Source organism: Micrasema longulum, unplaced genomic scaffold (assembly GCF_059751315.1).
Source record: "Micrasema longulum isolate JH-2025_06_02 unplaced genomic scaffold, ASM5975131v1 h1tg000830l, whole genome shotgun sequence".
Lineage (NCBI taxonomy): Eukaryota > Metazoa > Arthropoda > Insecta > Trichoptera > Brachycentridae > Micrasema > Micrasema longulum.
The window spans coordinates 55,295-78,823 of NW_028278022.1; the positions used below are offsets into that span (position 1 = coordinate 55,295).

General features: G+C 30.8%; 1 protein-coding gene across 1 annotated transcript in view; it reads left to right on the plus strand.

Moving 5' to 3' along the window:
* Nucleotides 1–23,529, plus strand: part of LOC148278760 (cyclic GMP-AMP phosphodiesterase SMPDL3A) — a 374,579-nt gene that overhangs the window by 38,644 nt on the left and 312,406 nt on the right. Inside the window, exon 2 of the mRNA XM_088230910.1 lies at nt 14,719–15,016. Within this exon, the coding sequence (XP_088087036.1) occupies nt 14,947–15,016 (70 nt within the window). The 5' untranslated portion in view covers nt 14,719–14,946. The remainder of the gene's footprint in view (nt 1–14,718; nt 15,017–23,529) is intronic.

Below are 23,529 nucleotides of genomic sequence, written 5' to 3' on the forward strand. Positions count from 1 at the left end.
GCTTATGCATGTGTACATGTATGCGTACATTTATGTGTGTGAATATATGCGCAAATATTATTATAAATACCAACTACTGTAATTAGAACATTATAAAAACTAATGAAAATTAATGCCTCTAAAGGGTTATTCCCGGTGAGATACAGGAAATATAATAAATGGAAACTTTTAAATAAAATATATAAATAAAATAAAAAAATATACAACTTTATTTGTTTTTTTTTAAACGATGAAAGGGCAAAATCAAAATATTGTGTCGGTCAAAACTGGTAGGCGAGTGATCATTTATTATCTGCGTTTCACTCCAGTATACTTTAGTACATGACAGGCTGTCATTTTTGTGGTAGAAATGCCAATTAACCTAACATATTACAAAGACCAATGCTTAATCTAGAACTTTCTCGAACAATACTCTACCGATTTCATAGTTTAATCAGCCGAAATTGACGCCAGCGCACTATCTGTTTTGAGCATTGTCTTACACCTACGGAGAGCGGTTCGGTGATCACCTCTGTCGGGCTATAGAAGGCGTAGTGCTATTGAAGGCATAGTGCTATTATACAAGTACTGTACTCCCCTTGTTAAATCCTGGCCAAATAGTTAGTCTGCGTCCTTACAAGTTAAAGTTTATGCTCACACGGCTAATAAATAGTTACTGCACGAGTCACCACTTTGCCAAGCTGATTAGTTATACAGAGTATTGATAAACTTCTAACTAAATGTTTTTAAATATTTGTATATAGCCACTTAATTTTTTTTTTATGTTTACCGGTTTCAAGATGTGCCCGTATTATTGTCAGGACACCAATTAAACCAACATGCAAAACCCACTATACCCCTTCACTATAGTTAATGGACAAAAATAACTTACTTTAATATTTCATAGTCTTTGATCATAAGACTCACTATCATGCATCAAATAATCAAAATACGGTGCAATTGGAGTACTTATCCAGTGCCTTTTGCACCATTGACTACAGATCAGACGCGTTGTAGTTTCGTGGTAGCGTTGCAGACTCCGGATCAATATGTCTGAAGTTTGAACCCCGCTCTATCACAACTTGTTTCCCATTTATTTTTCTAACAGAAAATGGATCGATATTTAAGTAATATTTATTTTTTATTCGACCAATTTGAAATTTTTTATTTTTTTTAAATGTTTTTTTTATTTCTTTTTTTTGTTTTTTTACAATATACATAAGAGTTAAAACAAAGTTTACAAAAAATAAAGGATAATTACATAGCAATGAAATAGAATATGTATATTAACAGTAAAAATAATAAACAAAAAAATCCCACAAAGGCAGGGCCTGTTCGTGGGTATACAAGAAATAATTGTAAGAAGTAATTGGGCCTCCTGGCCTGTTGTTGTGCGAAAAAAAAAAAAATGAAATAAGAAAGAGAAAAGAAAATTTTATGTAAAAGATCATAAGGTACTTTTATTCAATTCAATATTAAACTTCCCGACATTTCAATGACGACCGGTTTCAGTGTGAAAAGTCCCAAACAGATTTGTTTGCGTCACATGACTCCGCCAACAGTTGAATCGGTACTTACTCGTAGGAGTGTGTAAGAGCCTTGCGGGGATTAGAGACGAGAGGGTGTTCCTCCCGCCAACGCTGTGCCTTCACGCGTTGCTGCCGCTCCGTCGTGACGCCACGCGTTGCCGCTACGCTGTACAACCATGTCCTAACGCCCGCCACGCCGCTACGTCATACCTCCATGGCATGACGCCACGTCGTTCCGCAATGACACGCTGCCGCGTCGTGTCACCGCGCCGTTCCGCCGAGCCGCGCCTTCAAACAGAATGGTTGTTGTCATTCTGGGACTCGAGTTTCGAGAACGAGTGGCGTTTAAACTGACAAGCTACTAGTTTCAACATTTAATACTAAAATACTTCAATCGGCTTAAATAAAGACTGACGATAAGAATTCTTGTTGATTGTGAGAATTATATATTTATTTATTTTTTTTACAAACACTTTTTTATTCAATAGGTGCGAAGGTTTTCACGGTCGCTGTTATCAATATTATGTATCTTTTTTGGGTGATACCGTGTATGTTGGATTTGATCCGACGTTTCGGCTACCATTGCAGGAGCCATCTTCAGGGAAATTTTTTTATTCCTTTTTATTTTATTTGATTTAAGGCTGTAGTCTGGTAAAACGCGCGCAAAATTAGGAAATCATAGAATTTAGCTATTTTAAAACGAATGTTTTTTTTTTAATCGCGCAATAATAAAAAACATACCGTTACTAATAAGGGCAGGAACGAAGGTCAATAAGATGTTGTTATAAATTGAATATTACAACCATAATTATCATTTTATTTTATTTTTAAATAATGCAATTCTTTAAAAAAAGGAAGGCATAATTTTACGTAGAAATAAAGGAAAATGTCACAAAAATGTATGTGATTTAAAATGCTTGTATTTCTTTTCAGAAACAAAAAATTAAGATTTTGCTGCCGCCACTTTCATGTTAAATTAATATAGTTTAATATTAATAAAAAAAATAGTTTAATATTTAATCTTTATTGAGATCCCAAATACCTAAGTTTAGTCTAAATTTAAAATGGCGTAATCTGCCAGTCCAAAAGTTTTTATATTTTAGTTACATGAAACTTTAAAGTATATTTTTTAGTAGAAATACCTTTAAAAAAAAAAATTATTATCTAGTTTATGTTTTTTAAAATTATTTTATTATTGCGTGTTTAAAAAAAAATCGTTTTAAAATGGCAAAATCGTGTGATTTTCTAATTTTGCGCGCGTTTTACCAGACTACAGCCTTAACATGGCTTAACGCCTTTTATTATACACAGTAATACAAAATACGTTGAAAGGCCCTATCCACTTACCCGGATCCGTTTAAGAGCTCTTTTTTTTACTAAAGTTAAAGGTTTATAACTTTTTTTTTTTTATTTGTTAATATTATTTGCTCACAAACGATCTATATTTTCTTAGAATAAACATGAGGTACTTTCAATGCTCCTATCTCTCCACTGGTTATTCTGTAACAGTTTATATAAAGGCTCTTATGTCGGAGTGATCATCAAATGTCCCTGGCTACCGCACCCGTCACACGTCGAGCTCTCTATTTCATGTGCCAGCAGTTCGTATGAACTATGCCCAGAACTCTCCACTTATACGTTTAGCTCGTGAATATTATTTAAAATTTCCCCCTATTGATCCGTTTAATTGTCACGAATTTACATTTAAAATGCGCATTTTAAAACAAGCTTCTAAATTACTATGATAAAATCTTATATTTTCTCTAATTTATAATATTATTTATATTTTTATATTTTTGACACTTGTGCAATAATATTTACATACATGTCCACCCTCATTTCATTAAAACACCCACTCACCCACCCTCTCACACACTTACACTAACACAAACACACTATCATATATTATACGAGTATTTAATGTATTTCTGTGGATATCAGTCATTGTTTTTATTCTCTGTATATTTTATTTGTTATATTTTTTTTACATGTGCTACTGTTGATATCCCTAATAAATAAAATAAAAATAAAAATAAACCTTTTTGCATTTTTATTACCTGTTTGAAAAATACTCTGATGAATCATGATGGCTGAAGCCATCTATCGACAGCAAAAAAAAATTCTCAACCCCAAAAGAGAATCAAAGTGCATAAATTTACTCTATTTCCAGAAGCACCCTATTCAACACAAAAACCTGGCATCCACCAATTTACAGCCTGGCATCACCCTAGTCAAGACCTATCAACCTATCAAGCTAATAACCACACGGTATGAAAAACAATCAACATGTGGAAAAGCTAAGATAATGTTGTGGTTAAACATAGGCAGAATGTTATTGTAATACAGTGAGTAAAACGGTCATACTAGCCAATTATAGAGCAATAACCCAGTTAATGCCTAGTCTTCTATGTCCTTTTTTCAAAAATATTTTTTAATTTTTTGTTTTGTCGGAAAAATTATGTAGAAATGAGTTTGAATTACCATAAAAACAAATTTGTAACTATTATTTATCTATGTATTTCAAATTTTTATCTCAATGAATCATTATATTAATATATAAACAAGTATTTTTTATTGAATTAATTTCAACAATGTTTTGAGTACGTACAAATGTTTGCAGACAGGCTGGATTTCCTCTTCACGGAGTTATTTAGATCTCATTCTAATTTATTTAAAAAATATTGGGTCATGTTACTCTTTCAATTTGATGACGTTATCTTACTTCGGAATTTAAGAAAGGTAATTAAATGTATTTTTAGCTAGAAACGTGAAGGATATCAAACAAACCCGGGATTTGTGAATCAAATATATTCCTATTTGGGCGGCCTCCGTGGTGTGGTGGTCAAGACGCTTGACTCACAGACGGTAGGTTCCGGGTTCGATTCCCGGTGAGAACACAAAAATTAAAATGTGATTTTTCTCAAGTCTGGGTGTTCTGTGATGTAATTCACCACTGTAATTGGGCCTCCTGGCCTGTTGTGGTGCAAAAAAAAAAAAAATAATAATAAAAATAAATAAATAAAAATGCTTATCATATTCTCAGTTTATTTTATATACTTAATAAATGGTGACATATTTAGATGTTTGTTTTCTGAATCTTTGCGAATGCTTTCTTCAAATTGAAGAGTATGATTTAAAAACCTTTAAAAGCGCAAAAAAAAGCATAAACTAAATATCACTGTTCTGCCGACATAATTTTGTCATTCGAGGGAATATACTCGTAATTTAAGATGTTTCCTTGACTCTTAAAGTGTTTATGTCCATTTTAAGTGACAACTACAAAATCTGTAACACGATCGAGATGTAACGTTGCGCCTAGAGTGATAAAAAAGAACGACAGTATAGCTATCTTTTTCGCTCACTTACAAAACACAGTGACATCACATTGCCGGTGACTGTAAGTTTGAATATTGACAGGTTAGATCTTGATGCCGGCTCAAATAATTTGGTAATTATAACCAAAGGGAATGGTAAAAAGTTGCAATCTGCATTTTTCCAATTAAATATAAGTTTGTTTTGGTTTTAAAAAAATCTCTTTTCTTTTTGTTTAAATCATAGCCGTTATTGTTTTACCATCGAAAACTTTTTCCTGATTTTTTGTTTATATTTTGGTTTGTCAGAATGGTACTCAATTATCTCAATACTGTGGGTATTTAATATAAAGTATAAAAAATGTGGCTCCATACAAATCCTAGCTAAAAAGTCGTCCCTTAAGAAAAAGGAATGACCAGCGGAAGAAACAAGTATTGTCACGTCAAATCACGTCGACTTTGCCAAGCAAAACAAGTAGTACAGTAAAAAGCACGGACTGTTTACACTGGTCTACTGTGAGTTCTATTCAGTTTGTTGCTTCCTTCCGCATACGCGTCATCTTTGTTTATAGTTTCACTATACACCCAACTAACTGAACAGGACAGAGATAGGAGAAAAATTACAACCAGTTAATACTGGTAACATATAATTGAAACATTTTTTTAGCATTAAAATAGCTATTTAAAACCAATATTGATTAAGATAAAAAAATTACTTACCGGTGAAAATTTTTATCATCACTTTTTCTATCTTCTCCAGATCGATCTTTGCAGTATCTTAGCGTACATTATAAACATTTTAGTAATTGCGAGAAGACAAAAGTTCAAATGTAGCCGGAAAATACTCGCAACAGACTAGAGCCCTTTCTATCAATCTTATGCCAATTGACCGCAGGTTCAAGAACCATATTTCGAACACTCATATTTACTTTTGTTACATATATATACCGTAATGCCGTATCTATTTATTTTAAAAACGAAATAAAATGACAATCATATGCTCAGTATTTGTTAGTTTTTGACCCAATTTTACATAAATACATTTTTTTTTAAATGCGTATAATTTATTGTATATATTTTTTTTTAGACCTAACATATCTCGTATCCCAAAACTGCTTTTAAAAAAATGTTAAGAAAAAAATTAAGATTCCACAAAATACAAGAGTTTTTGATTATTACTAGTATTAATGTGTTATATTCATCTAAGGAACATGTTTCAACGTTTTTTTAAATTAAATGTACGATCAGAGAAACGTAAAACCAAATAAAAAATAAATAAGCATATTTGTAGTTATTAAAACAAGATCTTCAAATCTTCGTCCAAGTTATTACACGTTTCCTTTTATTGTTCAGTCAGTGTTGATTAGGGTTCGTCTTTGTTTTAAAGAACTTTTCTTTTTACAATCTGGTGCCCTTATTAAATTACTGCGGCAACTTTTGTTATCTCGCTCTTGAAATATTGGAGTCTTTGAAGGGCCTCCTCGTGGAAAAGAATAAGTGAGTTACCAACATCTAAATTGAAATTATCAAAATGGCTTTTTGCTAACTTAGAAAACATAATTGTAATTATTTTTCTATATCTAAGGAACAGTGAGTTACCATATTTTTTTATGTAATTACGAACAAATTACAAAATGAAAATATTAAATCAGGAAAAAGGAGAGATGTTCTTACGTGAGAAAGTTGCGGAACACTACAGAAAATAAAAAGTTCACTAGACGTCATTAAGGATACGTCATTAAGCTTACTTCAACTGTAAAAGAAAGAAGAAAAATGTTCGACGTGACCAAACATAAGAAACGTCTTCGTATGTTTTTCCTCTCCAACGTGCTGGCACTTATACGTACATCATTAGTTCTTTTTTTTTTAAGTTTGCCCCTTCCGCGATATTCCACTAATGCGATTATTTTTATAAATGTAGGATTTAGATAGTTAAGGGCTGAAGTTACTACTCCAGTTATAAATCGCCGGAAAAGACACGAGGTTGCTGGTTAATGCGCATTTATTACATGGCGAATAAATAGCGAATTGTGTTGCGCGAATGTAACGTCGATAATGGGTTGAAGAGACTGCTTTTGATCTGCATGCTGGAACTGAGTGACGTCGTCGAGCTGGACTGAGGTGAACTGAACTCGTTGGGCTGACTGACTGGCGTTGCGTCTTGTGGTTTATTTATAGACAACAATCATTTGCAGTTCATTTCTTCATGGTAGGGCCGATGTGAATGTACTGCAGAACGAAACTCCAGATTTATGTGCAATACTGTTAGAGTTGCAAAATCACAAGTTGTATTGGATTCTATAGAAAATGATGACATTTATTTCTTCGCTCATAACACTATTTCAGGTGAAACGTTTGAGCACGTGTGTGACATCGATTATGGACCAAGAACCCTACATATATAAAGAAAAGGTTTTTTAGAATGTAAAACGCTCAAGTAATTAGAATAATTTTTTAATTATAATTTTTTTTATTTGTATTTTTTTTATTTTTCAAATATTTTTTGTTTAGTAAAATAACAAACATTCCATTTTTTTTTTAAATGTTATATTTTGCACCACAACAGACTAGGAGGCCTCACTATAGTGGGGAATTATAACACATAACACTCTTGAGAAAAATCCCATCGAACCCGGAACCTACCGTGCGTGAGTCAAGTGTCTTAACTATTACACCACGGAGGCCCCTATTTCATTACTAATTAATAATACATTACATAAATATTCCAACTATCCGGCTTAATGAGAGCTAGGCGTTATCCGGATATGCACAAATCCGGATAAATGTATAAATCAATAAATATTGGTAATTTTTTAAAAGAAAACGCAAAATATACTATAAAAAGCGTATCTGTGACTACTGGTGTTTTTTGAATTAAAACAAAGCGAACTTCAGATTTTATTTTAACCTTAAAAATACATTTTTACGATGAAACTGGACTTCGGTGTTTTATTCACGTAAAAAATAGCTTATTGCAATAATTTCTGCATATTTAACTTGAAAACGGCAAAAAGTGGACTCCCGTGTTTTATCCTCTAATTTAAGGTACAGGACTTAATTGCACATGTCCCGCAAAGTTAATTTCTCTGACAAAGAATCTCATTTGCGGGACCTCGCTGCTCGCACACGTTTAATTTCCTGAAAATAGCCCGGATATTTAGCAAATAGGATCACTAGAGTTCGGATAAACAGAGTTTTACTGTACTATTGTTTGAATAATAGAAACTTCTCACGCTTCAGGTACCAGTCCAGGGACTATGAAATATTTTAGTTTGAAAACACCCCTTTAAAAAATATTCCATCTCAACCATGTCGGGAATCGAACTCGAGACCTTTTGCATGGTAGGCACATGCGCTGACCATTACACTATGAGACCGAATGATATTGTCACCCAGTACTTTATAATTTTTTTCGTGCGTTATTTGCAAAGATATGATTTTTCAAAGTTACATTTATCAAATACCGCGCCAAATGACTAATCAGTGTGTCACTTTTCAGTAGTGACGTCATGAAACGGTTGGCGTTCTTACTTTCACTAACCTGACAAGAATCTATGGAATATTGCTTTGATTACTTCATTAAGTTGATCGTAATTTGCTTATTTCTATGTTATGGGTGTTTTTACGAACGTTCCGATTTAGAAAAACCTAGAAAGTTGACATAATCTCTGGTTGAAATGTCAAATTATACTCTTTTTTTCTGTGGTTAAAACGTTGCGGGGGCTTTAAGCGGAAACCGGAAATACTACACGTAGATATAAGGAGTGACGTCATTATTTACGATTTTAAAATAATTACTATTTTTAACATTTTTTATTTGTTTTTGCGTGCGTTTTTGAGATATTTCATCCTACTCCAAAATTTTTAAATATTCATGTGTACACGAAAACATTTTTAAAATTTAATTTCGGGTTGGTCTGGAATTCCTCATTATATGTTATAATGTTTGTGTTTAGTTTATAATAACACCTATAGATGGAAAGATCGGTACCTTTCAAAACTGGTAGTGTTTTGAAATAAACTCAAGTAGTCTTAAATCAATGCTTTATTATTAATTATACATTTAATCATGTCATTCCACAAAGCTTATGCCGATTTTATAAATAATACAAATACTGAATTTAATATTGTATGCAATATCAAAAATCAATTTATATGCCGGAAATTTTTTATTATTCATTTATTACTGATAATTTTTCTTTAATCCCAAACTTTTAAAATTTTCGTTCTTTTAAAAAACAGGCACTTTCCTGGGTTCAAACTAAAGATATAAACTCCTTTTTCCTGATATATTTCGTTGCTTTTTAATAGTAAGAAATATATTTTTAATGTTTTTTTATTTTATTTTTTAATTACTTAAAAATAAAAAAAAATCCTCCTTATATTTTATATAATACATTTTTTCTCTCTTTCTTAGATTATGCAAAAATATTTAAGCTGTCTATTGTTTATCGGAGCAAACCATTCATAAATGATATTGTGTACCCACAAACAAGCCATGCTTTCGTGGAGTTTTTTGTTTACTTTTCTTAATTTTAAGATGTATTTCATTGCTTTGTAATTATTATTTTTTTGAATATTATTGCTATTTGATGTCGTTGAAACTTATTTGAAAGGATATTTGAAGCTACAACAAACCTGTCACTCGCTCTGTTATTTCACTCAAGATTTTAGTTGATTTATATTTTGGTGTTATTATACTTTAAAGTACTTTTGCATAACGTGGTTTCATTTATTCAAATTCATTATACCAATTGAATAAACTAAATCAGTTTTGGCTCGCATGCATGTTTCTTGGCCATATTTTTTTATCACGCGAAACAAATCAAACGAATGATTCATAAAACCGTCATGGCTGGTGTTATTTTTGTGTGCACGACAGGTGGAAAGTATGTAAGCGATTTTAGGTGTCTGTTAACGGTCGCTAATTGTACATATTTATGGCTGTTTGCATGCTGTTTACAAAGAAAAACATTTGAATTAATGCGGTTTACGGCCTTGTTCGTAGGACGCTCAGCTAATCAAGCTCTCAGAGAGTTTAATAAGCATTAACTCAATATTAATTAAGGGATAACAAAAGTGAAACATTATGACGAGCGTGTTATTTAAAATATTATGTGTGTATTTGAGATGTTGCACGTATTAAATTTAATCCTTTACAATGAAAAATGTAAAAAAATATTTTTTATCTTCCGAATACATTTCATTATGTTTTGACTTTACACAAAAAAAATAAATGTTTTTTATTATAAAAATGATTAGATGCCAGACTGTTTCTAAACTGATTCATAACTCACGCATAACTTTCATTTTAAAAACTCGATATTATTATCTTTTGTTCAATACATTTCTTTTAACTCTTTTTTATTTAATTTTAATATTTTAGATCGTTTGTTAATATGTAGTTTTTTTTTTTGGAGATGTAAATTTAAATTCGTTAATCATTTTTTCTTTTACTTTTTTACTCTATTTATGAGCATCCACTATTTTTTTCCTTAAGTTTTAAAATTGTAATTAAAATGTTTATTCTTTACTTTTATTGTATTTTTCTCTCCTTTTATATTTTATGAAAAATATTTTAAAGCATTTTATCTGGTTTTTCTAAGTTTTTTTTCTTCTCCAATCATTTTTTTAAAGCATCAGAAACCAAATAAATTTATGTTGTTTATTTCATATGAGGGTGTGTGAGGGTGTGTGTGTATGTGTATGTCTATGTATGCCTATATGGTTCAAAAATTTCATTCACGACTTCAGTCAAAAACTTAGGTATAATCATTCATAAGAATTAAGGGTGGCACGATCAGGTTGACGAAGTTAGCCGTAAATTTTATAGCAGTTTGCACTCACTTAAAAGATTACAGAATTTATTGCCAAATAATGTTAAACAAACATTAGTCCCGAGCTTACTTCTTCCACTCCTTGACTATGCGGATGTATGTTATCCAGATGCTAACTCTAAATTACTTGATAAGTTGAAACGATCTCAGAATGTTTGTATACGTTATATCTTTGATCTTCGCAAATTCGACCGCATAACGGAATATCGCACGCAACTACACTGGCTCAGTATCAGGCATAGAAGAAACATTCACATTCTATCCGTTCTTCACACTTTTTTAAATAATCCCACTTCGTTTGTTTATCTGAGAGAGCACTTCCAACCTCTATCACAACACGGACTATCTCTTCGTTGTAACGAGAGAACCCTTTAAATACCCTTTCATCACTCTATTTTCTAGCCTCCTCTTTCGCGGTAGTAGCTGCTCGATTGTGGAAGTATCTATCTACAAATGGTAGAGACGCTCTTCCTTTATTTACATTAAATTCAAGATTGAAATGTCACTATCTAAATATTTAAGTTGTTCCTTTATCCTTCTTCTTTACTTCCCATCCCTTTTCATCTCTTCATAGTATAGTGTTAATGTTTTTTTTTTTTGTTAATCTTTTTTTTCTTTTATTTTAAATTTCGTATAAAATCGTTAGGTTCAATTTGTCCATGTACTTGGAATTTTCTCAAACTGAACGGTTTAGGTAGGTAGGAATAAAAAGCCTTAAGGCAATATGCCCGCCTTTATATGTATTTAAATTGTATTTGTATATAAAGTGTTAAATAATTACAAAATGTCTGTACTCTTTTTGTTTTCATAATCAAAATGTTTATCTATGGATTCGAAGACAAACCGCTATTTAAAAGTTTAAATGCGAGTATGTTTAAATATTTTATATTTTTTGTGATGTATTAATATTGTAGTTCATGTGTATTTTTTTGAAAAGGTACTTAATAATTTAAAAAAAATAACAATAAAAAAATCAACAATATTTGAATTGGTTCAAATATTTGTTGACAAATACTGAATTTCATCAGATTAGACAGGAGTGGACTAAAGGACATATTGTTTATTTGAATATTGATTAAAACCTTACACCTTCTTCTTTATGTTACACTGATTGAAAACATCGCTTGTATTTTTTTGGTAATTTATTTATGTTGTTCTAAAAACATTATTGTTTGAAATAAAATAATCTATTGTAAGACGTCACTCCCCATTATGTACACAAGAATAATTTATTTCTTTTACGTAATGGGAAACGTTAATGTAAATATATGTATTTGATAAATGTAAAATTGTATGTAGTTGTAATATTGTATTTTTATTTGTTATTAATAAAATATTTATTTTTAATTTTTAAAAAGCTTGATATTACGGGCATATATATTAAAATAATTAACACCGCTAAAATTATAGATTAAGTTTATGTTTATTTTAAAATTATATCGTGAAAAAGAAGCACGTAATAGATCTGAAATTAAATAAAATTAACCGAAATAATTGGTTTCAAAAAAATTGTTTTTATTTTTCATTTAATTATATAATGAATAACAACAGCAAATTAGGGAGAAAAATATATTTACTTAAAAAAACTGGATTACGTTTTTAAGAAAAATCAATAACTGATATTTGAAAAATGATTATAAAACATCCCTTCGAGAATCGGGATCAGTTTCACTGGTTTCCAAAATGTGTTTTGAAACTTCTGGTTTCATAGCGTTGTTTGTTTTCAATCTTCAAAGTTTGTGTTTGTGACAGATGTTTGACCTTATTAAGGCTTTGCTCAATAATTTTAAAGTATCTCCAAAAGCGAACAACTTTCGATATAATTACTTTTGAGCCAAACAAAATAAAAACATCAAAATAATAAAATATCACCATCATCCCTATTTACGCACTAAGTGGTGCATAGGGCACTACATTAGTAACCAAACGCAGCTTAGTTTGATTATCTGTAATTTTTTAATTTATTTAAATTTTTGTACATTATGTAAAGTAAACATTGGCGGGCGCATTGCTAAATGGCTATTTCTTTCAACCATCTAATAAAATCAATGTTTTATTCATGTAATTTGAGTTACAAAACAAATTCAATAGAGAGTAGAATAAAAAGTAAAATCTATACAAAAATAGAAATCACTGTATTTACATAAAAATTAAAAGAGGATATATTAAGGAAGAGAAAGGATGTTTTTCTTTAAAAGTTATTGAAACAGACAATACTCTAGAAATATCTTTGATAGTGGATGGAAGATGATTCCACAATCTAGCCACATAGACACTTTATTTTTATTTATTTTATTTATTTAACATTTTGTACATAATGTTATTTGTACATTGGCGGGCTTATTGTCAAATGGCAATTTCTTCCAACCAACCAATAAAATTAAAGTTTTAAGTTTTATAATTCAAGTTACAGAACATATTCAATAGAAAAAAAAGATTTAAAAGCCAAGGATATATTAAAATAGGTATAAACGAATTCAAAAAACCTATTTAATATCATGATATATAACCTTAAATCAAAAATATTACTCAATGGGAAAAATAAAAAAAAGAGGAAAGAGGAAAAAGGAAAGGATGAGAGATTAAGGAAGAGAAAGGAGATGGTTTTTCAGACGTAATTTAAGCAGAGATAATGTAGTAACGTCTTTGACGATGGATGGAAGATGATTCCACAGTCGAGCCACATGGACACTATATGAGTTAGAGAAGAAAGAGGAATTGTGGATGGGCTTTAAGAGAGTGCCTTGAGAATTAGAACAAAGAGGTAAACCATATGAGTTAGAGAAGAAAGAGGATTTGTGAAAGGCTACTAAGAGGGTGCTTTGAGAACTTAAACAAAGAGATAAACCATAAGCTGATAAGTGTTACATGATAGTAAGTTGATAAGCAACAATACTTCGACTTCATATGGTAAAAATGAAGCCATCACTACACTTCATACTCTAGGCAATAAGTACCACGACGTTAGTGGTTCATTCCAAGTGAAGTTTAGTATCTACAAGGCGGCCCTTCTGCATTTCCTGGATAAATTGGTCGAGTTTTTATTTATTTATTTATATACGGCATTTCTGCTATTTACATATATGTGGTATAAAGAGTGCTTAAAAATAAAAATATTTAAAAAAAATCGAGTATGAAATATCAATTTACTCGTACTGTACACATTATTCATTACTTGAAATACATATATATTTTAAAGAAATTATACTATAACAAAATACATTAATCAATCAAATTATAACTATTCCAACCCAATCTTCTAAAGATGATTTGCTCTTTTTGATAAAAATATGTCGGTCACTTTATTTTTTAAGTTAGGCAGAGATAAACTAAATATATCAAAATGTGATGCATATTCATTCCCGGTATTCTGTAATCTAACAAGAGGTGAGTTATATTGAGCTACCGTTCGAGAATTTCGACAATAAAATATTGTAGATGTTCTGCTTAATCTAGGTGGTACATAAAATGAAATCAATTTCAGTAGATCGGGGGTATCAAACATTGGTTTTATTATTTTATATAAGGTCGTAAGATGGGTAAATGTTCTTCGTTCTTGCAATTTAGTTAATTTAAGAGAGTATAACATTTTGTTATAATTGAGTCTATAAAGGACAAACATACATGATATTTTATAATATTTAGTTTGAATTCGTAATTCCCATGCAAGATTCAAAATTCTTAGCCACACAACGGAGGTTGCTGTGTTTTATGTTTATCAGGTGACGTTGCGCAGTTGTTTAGCCTGCCTAATGTGAAGCTGGCGTCGCTGGTTCGATTTTTTCTAGTTGTCTTTGTGTTGTGGTAATTTTTTTTATTTCTTTCCCATGTGCTTCCATAGCTTTAAAATAGAGACATGAATTTATTTATTTTATTAACATAAACGGCAAATCTGCCTTTTACAAAAAAATTTAATGCTTATATATTTAGCTTATTTATTTTTTTTTTTTTTTTTAAAACATAAATTTCCTTACCCTTAAAAAATTCAACCAAAATATTTTAAAGGATTTTGATTTGTTATAAAAATTTGTGTTCTAACTTCAATATTTTTTTTTGTTTCAGATGAATGCAAATGGACTCCTCTGTGAAAACTCCATACAATGGAAGTAGTATCGTCATTATTATAAACTAAAAAAGTTTTATTATGTAAAAAATACATAAGTTAATTTCATAATGAAGTGAAATAGCTGAGTTTTATGTGCAACATAAAAACAAGTCTAATAAGGATGGAAAGTTTTGTATAACCTAAAAAAGTAATTAAATATAAAACTTCACAAAAAAGTGTTAGCAATGAAGCCAGCTCATCTGATTATCTCTCTCGCCGGAGTCATCTCCCTCTCTCTAACGGACGCTAAAATAGGTAAGAGAACTTTTTCTTTATCCTGACTTATAATTTTGACGGTTTGTTAAGCTATATTAAATTTAATTATATTTAAAATATTGGATAAGAAACAAGACACTACAAGACACGGAATATTTTTTTTAAAACCTAAATTTTCACCTACTTCAAAAAATGAATAATTCAGCAGTTTAAAAAATAGCCTAAAATAACAAACGAACGCTAAAATTGATATTTTTGTTATCACATTATACTTTTCAGCTTACTTTTACAAACCTAGTTACACCCATCATTACAGTTTGTGTAAATTTAAAAAAATATTATTGTTACATAAAAATTGCCAATGCGCAAATATCAAATAGCGCTTTCACAATGCCGATCTTTCAAAATCAAAATAAATAGTATAAACAATCTCTTTCAAAAATACTCATGATAAATAATGTACCAAAAAATCTCTTGTATAAATCTTATGTATATATACATACATATACTCGGATATATTTTTTTTAAGTAAACAGTTAAGTACTTCTATAGATTATCCCAAACATTTCAATTTCGCGGGCATCCCCAACAAGTTGTAAATTACTTACTATTAGAAAATTGGAACCTAGTTTTTGTAGAGCAGGGTGTGAACCTTGAACGTCTAATTTGTGAGTTTGTGACGATAACCATAGAACCACAACCCGGTACAGTTATAGTTACTTTTAAATTCAATTAATTTATAAGTGTTATTAAATTTTTTTAATTTTTTTTATTTTTATTCATTCATTTAAAAGAACATTTAAAAAAAAAATCTGTCCCTATCTATATGAGAGCAAGAGTCTTATATTGAGTTGGGATATAAGAAAATTAAAAGAGGAAACATGCATATTATTATAGAATACTACAAATTAAAATTATAACATATATTTCAATTAACATCTGGACAACACGTTTATTAGTACTATATATAAATCTACGCAATGTCTCGCAGGAGTCTCCTATAGTGGTCTCTTCCCTTAGATAAAATCCAAACTTGTACACTTCTATTAAAAATAGCTTTCGTTTTGGAGAACTTAATATGTTCATCCAGAACATTGAACACTTTTGGGGCCACAAAAGAGTTATTTCTCTGAGCCAGTATAATTAATTTTGTACCGGCAAATTGCGTATCTCAAACTTTTTTTTTATATATCAGCTTATTATACATTTTTTGAGACATAAGTCCCAATTTCATGGGATTAAAGGCTTCATTAACACAGACATATTATATCACCACAAAGGTTACATAAAATCAGCTATATATATTCTCGATTAAACTTAGCCTTCAATAACAGTTTTTTTAATTAATTTTACTTTAATCCCCTTTTTATGGATTCCCAATTTTTTCCCCTTTTAAGAGTTAAAATATTAAAACAGAGATGAGAAACATTTAAAAGAAGGTAATACAGAAGTCTAGGCATCTACAGGGCTTATGACTTGTCAATGGCTGGTTTAAGTGGCCAATTTACACACTGTGTAACATTCACCATTCTGCCCATATTTGAGCATCTATATTCCTTCAATTATTTCATCTGTTATTGTTGTGAAGTTTAAAAGCTGAAACTTTTATTTATGCGGGTGAGATTCGTCTAGTTAAATTATTTCACCTACATGCTAGGCAACGCCTGAAAATCTTTTTTCTTCAATTTCTATACTTCTTCATGGACCAGGTGGGTTTATCAACAATATTTTGAGTTTGTCCAAATGTTTGTAGACAAGGACTGGTTTCAACTTCCTGGGGAGCTGTTGATATTAACATATTACAACAGAGATGAAGAACATTTAAGAGAAGGTAATATAGAAGTCTGGGCATCTACAAGCCACCTTAACTAGTCATTGACAAGTCATAAGCCCTGTAAATAAGAATATTGTTAGTTGCTTTAGTTTGGATTTAAATTAAATAATACTTTCTCAACATGTACAAAGTATGTGATACTGCTTTTTTTTTCAATTTCTGCGAAAAAAAAGTATACCTGTTTTTCTTTAATGTTTCGTTTTTGACGGATGAAGCTGGATCACGTTTTTCCTACAACTAAATATAAGAGAATTTTCTTATTCATATTTTTGATTAAGCTCAGCTTCGCGTCGTTAATATCCTGGCGTTTTCTTTGATATCCAAGATACTGCTGAAATAAGTATATGCGTGAGCGTGTGACACTCGTATTTAAACTTATACCAGATAAATAGGAAATGTCTCCTGTCAAAGAAGGAAGATACGGCCCCACCCAAAGGAGAGAAATACAATGTTGACTGATGCTTTGCACGCGATTCTTGCTTACTGCAAAATGTTTCTTTATAATATATTTTCCTAAAGGAACGTGATGAAGAAATGCCTTCGTGCTGAATTCGTGTTACATATATTAAACGGTACTTCTGTACAAAAATACACAATAATCATTCCCTTTCAGCACCTAATGGTACATAAAGCACTGCATTGGTAGAACAACAGCAGCATATCTTAATCATTTTTGTTTTCTAATTATCAAATAATCATTTTCAAAATCAACCCCTTTCTGCATTTAATAATTTGTAGGGTCATTAGTACACCAACCGCAGCGTATTTTGATCATTAGATAAACATCGGATGATCGTTCCATTTATTTTATTTTATTTTATTTTTTTCAATACAAACAGATGTACAGGTTATATGTACAATGTGCAGATATCACCCATTGAAAATATTTTTAAAAAATTCGAAAAAATCATGTGTTTCCAGCTGAAACGTGAGTTAAGGTACGAACAATATGTTCATTCAAAAACGTCGTGAAATAGCGGATATAATTTATCTACAAAAAATTGCTTCTGGTTCAATCAACTGTCCTGAACTACTGTGCAAGCTTTCTATTAATGTTCCTCCCAAAGTTTTAAGAAATAACCTTCTTCTTCATATACCTCTTGTTTCATCTAATTATAAGCAAAATTCATATTTATGGCGAACTTTCAATAATTTAAACTTAATAACTAAATCATTAAACATAGATTTATTTGCGAGTAATGATAATGACGTACGGCGTTTGCTTTCGAAATAATTTGTAATTTTTTTTATTTTCTTTTGGATTTATATTAAATTACAGTTCATTTTATGTTCGAGAATCTTTTTTAACTTACTGTAATGCTATTTGTGAAAACATGAAATATTTTTTTTTTTGAATTAGTTTTGTTTTATATTTAAGATAAATGAAGCTGTTGGTTATCCAAATAAAGAATACTATAAAAAAAAATATAAGAGTATAAATAAAAACTATAAGAAAATGGATACATAGTAGGGATTTCCATCTAATTATATGTATTCACTTAATTATATTGCAATAAAGCCACGACGATTTAAACTACAGAAATAAATAATATACTAAATAATAAAATTTTAAAATATGAACAAAAAAGGAGATTGTAGGAAGGAAAAGAAGGAAATTGATAAGGAGTGGTGAAGGAAAGCAGGAGTGGAAAATCAGATTTTCGTACCTGATGGTGCATGGGGCACTAAATTGGAAGACCAAAAGCAGCGTTTTCGATTATTTGGATTATGGTCCCGTGTCTAGTGTTGCGGATTAGGGTCAGAGGTCCGAAGTTCAAACCCCACTTTACCTCAACTTGATTTACATTTTCTAGCAGTGAGTTATTTACAACTCGTTGAAAATGGTCCCCAAAATTGAAATGACGGTAGTATATATATTTATTATTCGAAATAGTGCTGTTACATGATGGCAAGATAGTCAGATCACCTTTCTTTTCCAGCACCTAATGGTTTATATGGCTCTAAACTGATAGACCAATAAAAGCTTCTAATCTCCTACTCACTATTTTTTAAATCATCTTTATATATATAATTCCTCTGCAAGTGTGATGTCACCGAACTCCTCATAAACGGCTTAACCGATTTACATGGGGTTTTCATAAAAATATAGATCTTTGCGTTGTGCGTGTTCGTAAAAATTAAAATCTTCAATCTAATATGTAAAAAGGAAGTTAGGAGCATTAATGTTTTATTCATCGATCTACCAGGGTTACATTCGAGGAGAATGCATTTACAAAAAAACTGGAAAGATTTTGTTTTATTGAGTTCATTTTTTTTTGTTTTTGAATGTTTACAAACAGCATCTATTTTTCGTGGATCTCAATCAGATTATTTCCTTAAAGAACTATAATTTCAACCCATTTATTTATTTTTACTGGATTTTTGGTACTAATAAAAAAGTTTAAAATGCAATACAATTTAAAAAACCGTATTTGTACTTAAGTACACCCCTCTGTTGGTAAGAAGACCGAAGTTTGACGTTTGCAAAAAAAATGCCATCTTTAAAAAAATATTTATTTTTCGTTTTGAAATTCAACCATAAACATGTTACTTAGGTATCTACTTAAATTTAATATATTTCAAAAATTCACAATTTTTAGTTTTGGAATTTTATTACAAATAAGTACCGAGGTATCTACTTATCAATGAAAAGTATTTTTTCAAGGTAATAAATAGCAAGCAAGTCAACGTTCGGGCAGGACAACGTCTGTCGGGTCAGCTATTATCTTAATAATAATGTGAAAATTTATATCACCATTTCTGAATATACATCCAGTGGTGCTATGGGCACCGTATTTGAACACGAAATGCAGTATTTCTAAATTATCTGTTAAATAAAAATCAGGTGATCAGCCTTATTCTAGATACAGTAAAATATCCAGTGAACAACCACCTTTAAATAAAACATTTCCCTTGATCCTATCGGGAATTGAACCCGAAACCTCAAACATGGTATGCGCAAATTATTCAACTACAAATTGACTCTTTACTTAAGACGATTTTCACTTAAGAGTAGCCATCTAGTCAAAATGTCGCGCGTCTTGGATTCTGGTTTTATTCCACACCAGAACGGTCATGCGCCCAGACACAAACAAAGATGTATAAATGACAACGAGCAATATGTTACTTTGGTTAGCTTATATTCAAAACTGTCAGCAATTGATAAAATTATACGATAAAAAATGACTAGCTACCATTTATCAACCACGAAATATGAAAAATGATTTATACGTGGTACAACGTGACCCAATTCCACACAAAAAATGGAGAGAATTTACTTTTTTTTGGTCTAGAAAATGTCTTGTATATGGACATTTAGATTATATCGTTCCCTTTATTGTATTTTTTTGTCGTTTTTTAGATCATTTGATTTTTAATTTTTTTTTATTTATTTATTGGGGATATCAACAGTAATACATGTAACAAAAATACAACAAATCAAATATACAGAGAATAAAACCAATGACAGATATCCACAGAAATACATTAAATACACGTAAAATACATACTAGTTTGTTTGTGTGAGTGTAAGTGAGTGAGAGGGTGGGTGTTATATTGGAATGAGGGTGGACATGTGCGTAAATATTGCACAAGTGTCAAGTGTCGAAATACAAATATATATAAAATATTAAGAATTAGAGATAAAATAAAATAAAATAAAATAAAATAAGATAATATAAAATAAGACTTATTGAAACTAAGTATAAGACAAAAAAGTATGTTTTAAGACGCGCATTTTAAATGTTATTTTTTTACAATCAAATGGATCAATAAGGGGAAAGTTCAAATTATATTCACTAAAAAAACGTATAAGTGGAGAGTTCTGGGCATAGTTCGTACGAACTGCTGGCAGATGAAATAGAGAACTCGACGTGTGACGGGTGCGGTAGCCGGGGACATTTGATGATAACTCCGACAAAAGAGCCGGACTATCAAGGCGTCCACTAAGTATGTCATGAAGCATCCCCATGTCCAAAAGTAGACGGCGATCTTCTAAAGTAAGCAAGTGGTGTTTTTGGTAACTGAATTTTATACAAAATATTGCAAACATTCTATTTCTTAAATAATTACAATTTTTACACTTCTTCTTCCTCTTATCAGTCTGTTTTTCTCCAATGCTGGATATAGGCCTCTTCCAATTTTTTCTCTACTCTGTTTCCATGTATGTCTCACGAGTTCGACGTTGCGTCAATCCATCTTCTCTGTGATCTCCTTAATTTCCTTTTACTGTCGTAGAGTCTCCAATTTAATAGTCTGGGGGTCTACCTATCAGCTTTTGGTCTGGCCACAAGACTCACTCACTGCCATTTTTGTTATTCTACTATTTCAACTATATCGGTCATCTTTGTAAGGTGTCTTATCCCATCATTATTTGGTCTCTTAAAGAGACTCCCTACATTTGTAATATTGATGTTTTTTGTTGATATTTCTTGATAAAACTCCATGGCCAATGATTATGAAAAAAATATAAATAAACTTATCAACGAAACTTCTTGGTTTAGTTTTACTTTTTATTATTTTGACTAACGAGTGCTTTCGCCTTGTAGTAGGCATCTTCAAGACTGGTGAATTGTTTACAACGTTTGCAGCTTTTATACTATTCTTAACATATTTTGGAGATAAGATCAAATAAGTATTTGAACAGGAGACAGAAAACATAAATATTTACAACTAGTTTGCTGAACAGTTCATTTTTGGGAGTTTTAGGATATAATTGTGAAGGTACATAAAAAGGTCAAAGTGTCTATAATTTGTCTAAATTCATTTCCAGACCAATCTTTTTAATGGCTTTGTATAACTATTTTACAATAATTTCCAGCTCATTGACCTCTTCACTTATTATAACTATATTGTCTGCAAAACGAAGGTGATTTAGATACTTAGCATCTATTTTGATGCATTTATTATTCCAATTAAGCGTCTTGAAAACGTCTTCCAAGACTAATGTAAAAAGTTTTTAAGATACTGTATCACCATGATTTACGCCCTTTTGATCTTGATTCCCTTTTGATCTTTATCTCCGTTTTAAGATAGTCGTTTACGTTTACGTCCATGGATGTAAAAAAAAATTCTCTAGTTATTCAAGTTCAAAAGATTTGCGATGTGAGACAGTTTAGATAAACGTGTAATTGAATATGGTTTTTCTGTCACCCTCTTGCAAATGCCTCCCCGATGCTGTGCAAAAAAGACAGCCAACTGCACGGCAGACTAATTTTGTCTAGCTAAAATCGACAGAAATGAAGTTTTGCTTTCCCATTTTCCGCACCCTAAAACTGGACCGATTGGTTTTTTTTTTAAAGAAAAGTATCGCAATTGAATTTCCCGAGTCAGTCGGTACCTTTCTTGTTTTTCAAAACTATTTATCATAGTTGCCCGGAGATGGCAGATAAACTAGGCGCTTTTTCGTGTTTTTGGATGGTCCTAGCTTCCATAAAAAACAAATTATCAACAAAACAAAACAATAGAGACACGCTAATGGTAAACATCTTTTGTATGTAAAAAATATTGTTCTTGTGTCATAATTCAGAGAGAAAATACGGGATTATGCTTGTATACAGTAAAATAAATCTGCACTTAACGCAAAACGCCGGGTAACATTCACCATTATGACTGTGTTTAAACATTTGTATTTCTACAATTCTTCCATCCGTTGATATTTATGAAGTTATGCGCAAACATAGGTAGAATGGTGAATGTCACAGAATGTGTAAAGTGGCCACTTAAGCCGCCAGACAATGACATAAGCATTGTAAATGCCGAGACTTTTATATTCCCTTCTTCAAAATATTCTTCATCTCTGTTGTAATGTATTTAAAAATATTATTTGGACAAAATTACGAAACCCACTCAAATTTCGGTTTTTGTGTTAACTTGATTTGATCGCATTTTTTACGTTTCAATAAAATAAATAAAAATAAGTTTACTTGAAAATATTTTCATCTAAAATATTAAAAATAAATATATAATTTTTACTGAAAACCAATAATATACAAAAGCTCTAAATACAGTTAATGGCTCTGGAAAAAACTGATACAACTGTTCATATGGCACTGCATTGTTACACTAAATGAAAAATATATTGTTCATCTGTTACATGAAGGTAAGGTGATCAGCCCAACACCGGTCCAGGCACATGAAATATTGCTAAGTAGAACTACATTTTTAATCATTGTTTTTTTTTTATTCGACTTTTCCGGGAATCAAAACCGGGACCTCAAGCATGGTAAGTGAACGCGCTAACCACTGCAACACAAATACTTATCTCTACTCGATTTCCTTATCCGGGATTTTTACCTGAGAGTAGTCATGGAGTCAAAAGAACTCGTTTAGGATTCTGGTTTTATTTTACTTCCAGAACTGTATTTAATAAGTCTGGAAACAAAGATAGAAAGTAATCGGTAATCTAATTCAAAGAACGATTAAATAAATACTTCGAATGATTCTGTGATTAAAAACTTAGTAGACTAGAGTTTATATCACAAAAATATGACATTAAATTGTTTTGGTAACAAATAACAAAATCAGATGATATTTCAGTCAGAAACCATAACAAGTATTAGAATTTTTAATTACAACATCCCGTTTTTACATTCTTGTTACCATTGCTTTGAATTTTTTCTGCTTTTGACGTAACACCAAATGTTACGGTCATGTAAGGGTTGGTTTCAAAAGGTTTTTAATTAGTGACATTGTTGTAAGTAGTTTTGGCTTTCCTGGT